Here is an 8,354-nt window from a genome sequence, read left to right as displayed (position 1 = left end):
ATTCATAACTGTAACTATAAAGTCCTACATGACTATGAGGTAGACCCCTCCTCCCGAGCCCCCGTCTTCACCTTACAACGAAAACAAAGTATGTTATCAATGCAATCAAGCTGAGTTATGTGATTTTTATTTCAAATTAATGTTATAATATGACACTACAGCCTGTTGTTTCTTTTCCCTTTCTAAAACTTTGAAAATGTGTAAGTAATTCTTGTCAGGACCCGATTTCAACGAAAATACTCATGTTGCGTACATGCTTGCTTGTAGTCTAATCAAGAAAATCAAGAAAGATCGGATTGTAGTTTTCACTATAGTTTGTCCCTCGATGCAGAATCGTTTGTAATTAGTCATAAGCGATTAAACTCCACGCCAATACAAGAAGAACAATTTGATTTCCTAGTAACGTGAATGAAGACTTTCGAAATAAGCTTGCTGGCACAATTTATCAAGAGAGGTTTACCATGAACTCACAAAGCCTAAATAACTTGGGCAGCGGAAATGGCAAAGGGGCTAAACCGAATTACACGTTTCTTTAGCGAACACGTCAAGTCAGTGTAACCGGATATAATTCATTCAAAAAATTGCTCTTTCTTCTTCTTCTTCTCGATGAGATTGATTTTCGCAATGTTGTCAGACACTCCATGGTGACACTGCTTTGTAATGCAGTCCATCGTTTAACCCTAATCCCACCGGGTTTTTTGAGGGACTTGAAACCACTGGGGGGGGGGGGGGGGGGGGGAGAGGGGGCCTTTTTGGCCAACCCCCCCTTCAGATCTCGGTCGTGGATCGCGCGATCCTCGCGAAAATTTGCACTATGGTAGAGGCTAATGTAATCTACAAGACTGTTTAGTTAGATTTTTCAAATTTTAATCTATGTATTTTATATTAATTAGTTAATGCTAATTTCTGCAAAACTTATATTTTTTGGCCTATAAATCTAAGAATAAAGCTCCAAGACTTCTAACTTTTGGTGAACATATTCTTTTCAATATCTTCAAGAATAATATTGAAGCAAAAATTCGGCATCATGATTATTTCTTATGTATTTTATTGTTTATTGAATTTCTTATGTACTTCTGTTTTTCACTTTTTGTTTTTGTTTTTTTCGTCAAAATTTGTCGCAGAAACTTTTTAAAGCATAATCAGGCTAAAATAAATCATTATCAGCCATATATTTTTATATGAATTAATTGCAAAAACACGATTTACATTGGATTTGTACACAAAATCATGTTTTTGAGCAATTTTGGGGTCGACGAACTTTTTTCAAAGGGGTATGACTTCAAAACGGTATGCCCGGGAGCAACAAATTTGGTCTCAAAAGTTGCGCGATACTTGAAAGAAAAAAGTCATTAAATGTCGCGGCGAGAGCATCACGCGTTGCGGAATAATCACGCGAAACGTCGAGGGGGGGGGGTGCCCCCCCCCCCCCGCCCTCCCGTGGGAATAGGGTTAAATAGTTTTACATTCTTATAGTTGGATAAAAAAGTTAACTTTTTTACACAGCTGTACTCAACAAATTCCTGTTAGAACGTGAACTATCGCACACAACGTTTGTCTTGCCTGTGCCTTTGCTGCCCCATTATCTGGAATGTTCCATGCCCATCAATCATAAATGCTCCAACAACGTTCTGCACATCGGCTTAAATTGCGCTACAATAATCCAAATCAGCCACTTTTACTGCTATCTTTTCTGGCTTTGAATCTAAACGCACATGTCGACACAGGTCAGCGTATTACGCGAATTTAAAATCTAAGTATTCTTTTCATCATTGTCCGGCTATCTATGTAACCATGAATGTGAAAACTCGATTCAGATTTATCTCTGGATTCTGTTGCGATGCAGGGCAAGTCTTCACATCCCTCAGGTGCGTGAAGGAGAGTCTTAGTACTGACATTTCGGTCGTTTGTCCAGATAGGCCTTAACGCTGGGAATTTCTGAGACGCGCTGTTTCAGCTCCACGAGTTTGGGATATTTAGAGAAGAGGTCTTCGCCAAGGTGGTCCACACCAACATCGACAAGGTTGAAGACGGTCACATCAGCGAAGGATGCCTGCAGATAAGAGGACAAAGTGAAATCGAAAATGAGAAAGGGAAATCAGCTGAATCAGTTGACAGACAAATACCTTATCAAGCGCGGAACACAGCTTTACAAGGTCAGTATTGATTCGTTATCATTATAATTTTTCAGTACGGTTTTAAATGGTAGTGATAATCAAAATGGAAATAATAATGCCAAAAGTGGGCATTCTTGCCTCTAAGTTACAGTAACGCAACTTACTATCGTTTTCAATTTTAGTCATTGGATAAGACATGCGATACACAAAACCATTCCTCGAACGTTACTTTGTAAAAGTAATTCAAATCTTCTTTTTTTTTTAAATCAGGGATGTTCTCTTCTTTGCCGCAACACACTCTTTTAAAAACATGTATTGCTGCTTGGTTGTATTAATGCCAAAGAGATCTTACCATGTATGGTTGTCAGTCTATAATTGCAGTGCAAAATGCTCATTTTACACCACTTTATACGTCTTTCATTACAACCAAGTTTTACTCAGACGATGATATAAGATCACTTGACACACGAATTATTTACCTTGTCTCCAACGAAGTAGGCGGAAGAACTCTGGCCCAACAACTTCTCCAGGAACGCGAGGAGCCGTGGAGCGGACTCTTCCATGAATTTCTTCTTCGCTTCAGCCTGGGGATGATGGAGAGGAGAAAACGAGACGTTCTACATCATTTCAAGGTATTCAGCACTTTCTAGGGTTATGTAAACCATTTTACTTCATATCTCCTAGTCTTACCCGATTCTTTTCTGCGTAACGCTTGATGAAAGTTGAGGCAATTCGCACACTGATTCTTGTAAAAAAAGCTTTGAATGTTTGTATTAATATACCGTGTTGCAATTTCCTAATCGAACGTTATGATAATTTGCTGTGTTACAACAGTATCAAGAAATCAAGAAGAATTGAAGAGTTGAATAGAGCGTATAGTTTTGGTTGAGACCTAACTTCAGGTTTCTAATATCTTTTGGTGAGATAATGAGAAACCTTTCACGAAATATGAAAGAGCCTTTAATTCCGAGAGGGATTCAACGTTTATTTGATGAAAATCGGTTTTAAAATGCCTGAGATATTAAAAAAAAAGAGCATTCCTAATAAAAAGCGGGACCCACCTTTTGTTAGGATCGCTTTGTTTTTCTTTGTTTTTGGATGTCTCAGCAATTCCAGTACCGATTTTCATCTAATAAACATTGAATTCACCTTAAAATGGTATGCTCTGTAATATTTTATAAGTGGTTTCATGATATCTCACAAAAAGTTAAGAGCCCAATTCTCATCTCCACAAATACTATACAATCCCTTTAATGGAGAATACAATTTGCCTTTGCATAATTATACATACGGAACAACTCGAAGAAACGCAGTTTTCAAGAACAAAATCAAAAACAACACCCAAATCGCAACTGATTGACAAATTGCCCTACATCGACGTAAATAAGCACTGAATTGATCAGGTTTTTTTTTAGTAGTAGCCATGATAAAAAAATCATGGGCGTACATACTCGAACAGGATTCGAACCTACGACCTCCGGAGATCAGAAGGTTGTAGGTTAGAATCCTACTGGAGTATGTATATTTCATATATGAAAATTAAGTGTGTGAATTTCTTGACATTTAGTGTATAACCTTGACAGATTATAGTGATACCTTTTTGGCTGGATCACTCTCGTAATAGATGAACTTTGACATTCCTTCCGTGAAGTCGTCGTAGGTCTCGACCACGAGGTCCATGAAAGTTGCCTCCTTGTTGTTGCTGCCATAGAAACCTACAACATGATCAATCATAAAACAACGTCGTTCACGTCGGGCTTCAAAGTGGCACTAGCAGGGTCGTGGTTTCGTCGAAAGACATTCATGACCCTCTGTGCACAGTCAGGTGCATTATTGAAACATGGATGGATTCCAGCCATCGAAGAGTCCAGTCAATTTTAATACAACTCAAGTGACTTTGCATTCTTTAAATCTACATGTATTGCGTTGGATGCCTTCATATTTTGATAAATCGCTTCATCTGTATCGAATACAGTAGATTGAAATAGCCGCCAACATTCTGGAACGTGGGGGGGGGGGGGGAACGTAAATCTGTAAATAGTGAACCTTTGAAGGAGTGAAAGGACCGAGGTTCCAGACAATGAAACCAAAGGGAGATTCGCACAAGTAATACAGACAAACAGGTAATACAGACTGACAAGGAAACAGAAACAGACACGAATTAAACGGGGTCATCCCACAAGACCGACACCCATGAGTGATACATCCCACGAGTCCTACAGCCCATGAGTTCGACACTAGGCAAATAAAGCCCATGAGACCGACACTAGGTAAAAACAGCCCACGAGTTAGACAGATACAACACTGGGTTTAATGTGTCGGTCTCGTGGACCTTGTTGAGTCGAACTGATGGGTTGTATGACTCGTGGGCTGTATAATTCGTGGGCTGTATGACTCGTGGGTGTCGGTCTCGTGACGTACACTCGAATTAAACACCTCAGAGGTTTATCTCACCAAATTCTCGGGCGAGGTAGCGCTGAATAGCCCGGCTCTGCGGCAGGATTGGTCGGCCCTCAATTTCCAGAATGGGCAACTGGCCTAGCGGGGCTTCTGTCGGCGTTTAGATTGAGAGACAAAAACTAATGATCGTATTAATCAACCTTGATGATTTTTGCCCGATCTAGAAAAAAAAAAGGACATCTCAACGCTCACAGGAGGACTACCTAACCAACAAATATATACGTGTACCAATAATTAGTATATAAATATTCATATAACATACTCTATATAGATATTAATAACAATTATTCCTATGAAGTAATGTATTTCTGCTTGACAAATCTACACGTAAAACGCAGAAAAAGAATTTTATGTAGAAGCATGGGTCTAGAGAGAAATATTTATGGAATTAAAAAAAATTGTGAAAATGTCTATACTTTTTCATTCTAAATTTAAAGTGAACATCACGCGAATATATTATAGATACATTTTAATTTGATTTTCATATAATAAGCCAGTTCAGAGTTCCACTTTGAACATTGTGTAGAAAAAAAAAGTCATCTGTACCAGCAGAGCGTGTTGGCTTTTAACTTTCGCTGATATACGCATCTCAAGTGATGTAAGTGGTGCTGGCCAGCACACCCACCTGACAGCAAAAACGGTATTTGACAATATAAATTGAAAAAAAAGAAGATTCATACAAAATAATTGAATGGCTGCTTTCCAAAGTGCTAATTGATGGATCATTCTCTTCACCTGGTCTACGTAAATTCATTCTTTATTTGAACATGACTGATGAATTCCATAATTTTTTACGTCGGGCAAGCTCATGCCTTCTGTAACTTGAAAACTATAGTGGAATGCTTAATCAACTGAGAAAAAAGAAAGGTCATTTTACCCATGTACACATGAGCTAACATTGAACTGGCTTATCATGCGTATGTCATACCAGCATGTTTGGAAATTATCGTGTTCGTTTGTCAATCTCGTAAACAAAATCATTGATATACGACGTCAAAAATGCGAAGAAAGATGAAATATAATCAGTTGATAATGGGGGAAATATCAAGATGCAGGTAGAGAATCAAGACAACACAGTAACACAAAAAGTAAGAACATTCACTTGATAACTCAGTGTTAGGAGAAGCATTACAAATCCTGTTGCAGAAGGAGCATGCCATTCCTATGGTTTCTGCTTTGGCCCCCTTTTTCGGTTGGTTGGGAGAGTTTATTTTGTGGGTATACCCACGAATACCATGTAAGTTCTGATGGTTTAGCTGCGCGGGTCCAAAGCTTGGTTGGATCCTTTAATAGTTTTACAGATCGATGTAGAGGTTATTTCACAGTGGGTTATGTTTTCCTTTTTTGCAGCTAATGAAAAGAGATTGGCTTAATATCATTGTTGCTCTCCCCCCCCCCCCCAAAAAAAAAAAAAAAATACTGGTGGGATACAATATTTATGACAACCAATGGCACCGACGAAGTGAATACATGTACCCTAGAGCAGAATGTATTCAGCAACAATATTAATTGTTAGCATTGTGATTTGTTTGAAATAGCTGCTGAGGAAGACATGAATGTTTTTTTTTTTTCGAACCGCGGACCTCCGATTGATAGTCCGTTGTCTTATCCACTGCGCCACAATAGAAATAGCAGAGTATCTCATTGAATGTTTTCTTTACGCTTTCACAGGATATTACATAACCACAAACATTCACGTCGGGTTCATAATCTAATAAAGCTAAAACTAGATTGATCTATGAAGGATTTTGAATAACACGGTGGTCATGAACATATTCTTGATGGAGATTTCGTTAAATTAATGAGTGTAGTCCAAACAAGTTGTAAAAAGTTGAATGCAGTTATGTATTTTATGTTGTTCTATAACCCCACCCCAGTCCTCAATATATCAACTGCTTATCGTCTGCTTATAGGACACGTACTCTTTTTCTCTTCCGAGGTGGCAAACGTGGTATAGTCGACGCGCACGTCGTCGAACTCGACGCCTTTTAGGGCGAACATGAGCCGGGCGATTTCCACTCGACCTCGCGCGTCAAAATAAGTCAACTTGTAGGACGGCATCTTTCTCGCGTTTCTTGTCTTTTGATTTTTTTTCAAGAAATGGTAGGCGGAAGTGTTGCACAGACGATGAAACGCTGTATAAACGAAAAGAAAGAGGAAAAGGAGGGAATGGAGAAAATGAGAGATTGATGATAAAACATGCGAGGAGGTGCAGACATAAATCACCATTTTGTGACAAATTATGCACCATCTACTCGTGCATAATGCAACATGTAGTTCAGTGGAGCTTTGGCAGGCCCATCTCTACTGCACGTAGCAAAAGGTCCACCCTTAATGATTAAATTTCCTGCGAGTATGGTTGGATGGAGTTGGATGCGAGCATGTTTCATGACTGACGTGTAGTCAATTGTTGTTACTAGTATTACTTTATCCTTATAATTTCCCTACAAACGATGATTAACACCCTCCATGTGACACACTTAGTATAGAGGAGAATGAGGAAAGATCAATCCTTAGTAACCTAGTTTTGTTTTGTTTTTCACAAAAACAAAAGCAGCACCGCTACTTACCAGAATGTACGAACACCGCAGGCAGCGCAAGGACTGTGAAACCAGTCGTCCGTCAGCTATAGTCAACGCCCTACCAGTACTAGCACACCCTGCTCACACGGATCAGGGAGGCACGGATCTTTTATGTCAGTGCAATACGACCTTGGACAAACTGTTCGGTGCACCGCAAAGCATGACACAGTTTGTTTTTTTTTTCCCACTCCGCTCTCCATATCTCATTATTCATACACATTCATTACGATCTATAGATACGCAGCAAAAGGTGCAGCAGACGATGCGCTGCAGGACCTGGAAGAAAAATAGTGTGTGACGCCGCGCGAACAAAGCATGGAAGGTCGGAAGCTGGCGGTGGACGTGCAAAGGTCTCTCGATCATTGTCAACTAAAAAAAAAATCTCGCAGGAACGTCCATGCGAATATTAACAAAGGAATCTGCTTAGTGTTGATTCAATGTCTTCTGACGATTTTGATAGCCAAGTAAATTCGCTTCTTTCACACGGAGTCCTAACATTTTTGAATTAACAAAGTAGTCGCTGGAGCTTTGCTTGAGTACTAAAGGACAAACTTTATTTTATTTTATCATTTTTGTTTGACAAAGGATATGACTTCAAGGTATGCAAAACGTATCAATAATGCTGACAGGAAGGGGATGTGAAAGGATGTGTCTCGGATATCTGAATATTGCGATGTTGCGATATTGCGATAAATCATTTCTTATTTATATTTCCCGTATAAATGTAACCTTGACAGATCTTCCTCTCCTAGCACCAACTTATACATAACTAGCCCTTTTTACACTTGTGTTTCTTAACCCCGTACTTTCTCTGACCCAGGACTATTGTTAATCCTGTACCAATTTTTTCAGCTTTTTACACTCGTCAATTAATCCCGTACTAAGCTCTTGTCCCGGGCTAAAGAGAAAACTGACCTTTTTACACTCGTATTTCTTAGTCCCATACTTTCCAAACCACATGAATATTCATGATTACGCTGTGCACTGTACACGTACACGCACGCACGCACCGGAAGCACTTGATTACCTCGTTTCTGATTGGTCAGTGGGGTTCGGGCTTCGTCTCCGTCGCTTAACCCCGGACTATTTCTTCGTTCTGTTAACACTCGCTTGCTTGGCACCGCAATTGCGGTGCTAACCCTGCTTTTTTGCAGAGTCAGATAGTACGGGATTAACGATGGGGCTAGCCCACTTT

General features: G+C 39.5%; 1 protein-coding gene across 1 annotated transcript; it reads right to left on the bottom strand.

The window, feature by feature from the left end:
- Positions 1–96: 96 nt before the first annotated feature.
- On the bottom strand, positions 97–6,744 carry LOC139741042 (S-crystallin SL11-like). Its single transcript, XM_071651631.1, has 5 exons — positions 6,500–6,744; positions 4,572–4,667; positions 3,714–3,832; positions 2,597–2,701; positions 97–2,053 (listed from the first exon to the last, which is right to left on the bottom strand). Exons 1-5 carry the CDS (start codon positions 6,636–6,638, stop codon positions 1,886–1,888), a joined length of 627 nt encoding a protein of 208 aa, XP_071507732.1. The 5' UTR covers positions 6,639–6,744; the 3' UTR covers positions 97–1,885.
- Positions 6,745–8,354: the final 1,610 nt, after the last annotated feature.

This window comes from Diadema antillarum, unplaced genomic scaffold (genome assembly GCF_040938485.1).
Source record: "Diadema antillarum isolate AM-2024a unplaced genomic scaffold, OU_Dant_1.0 seq00000898_RagTag, whole genome shotgun sequence".
Taxonomy (NCBI): Eukaryota; Metazoa; Echinodermata; class Echinoidea; order Diadematoida; family Diadematidae; genus Diadema; species Diadema antillarum.
The sequence above is the reverse complement of the archived record's forward strand: the minus strand, read 5'-3'. Positions and strand labels throughout refer to the sequence as shown.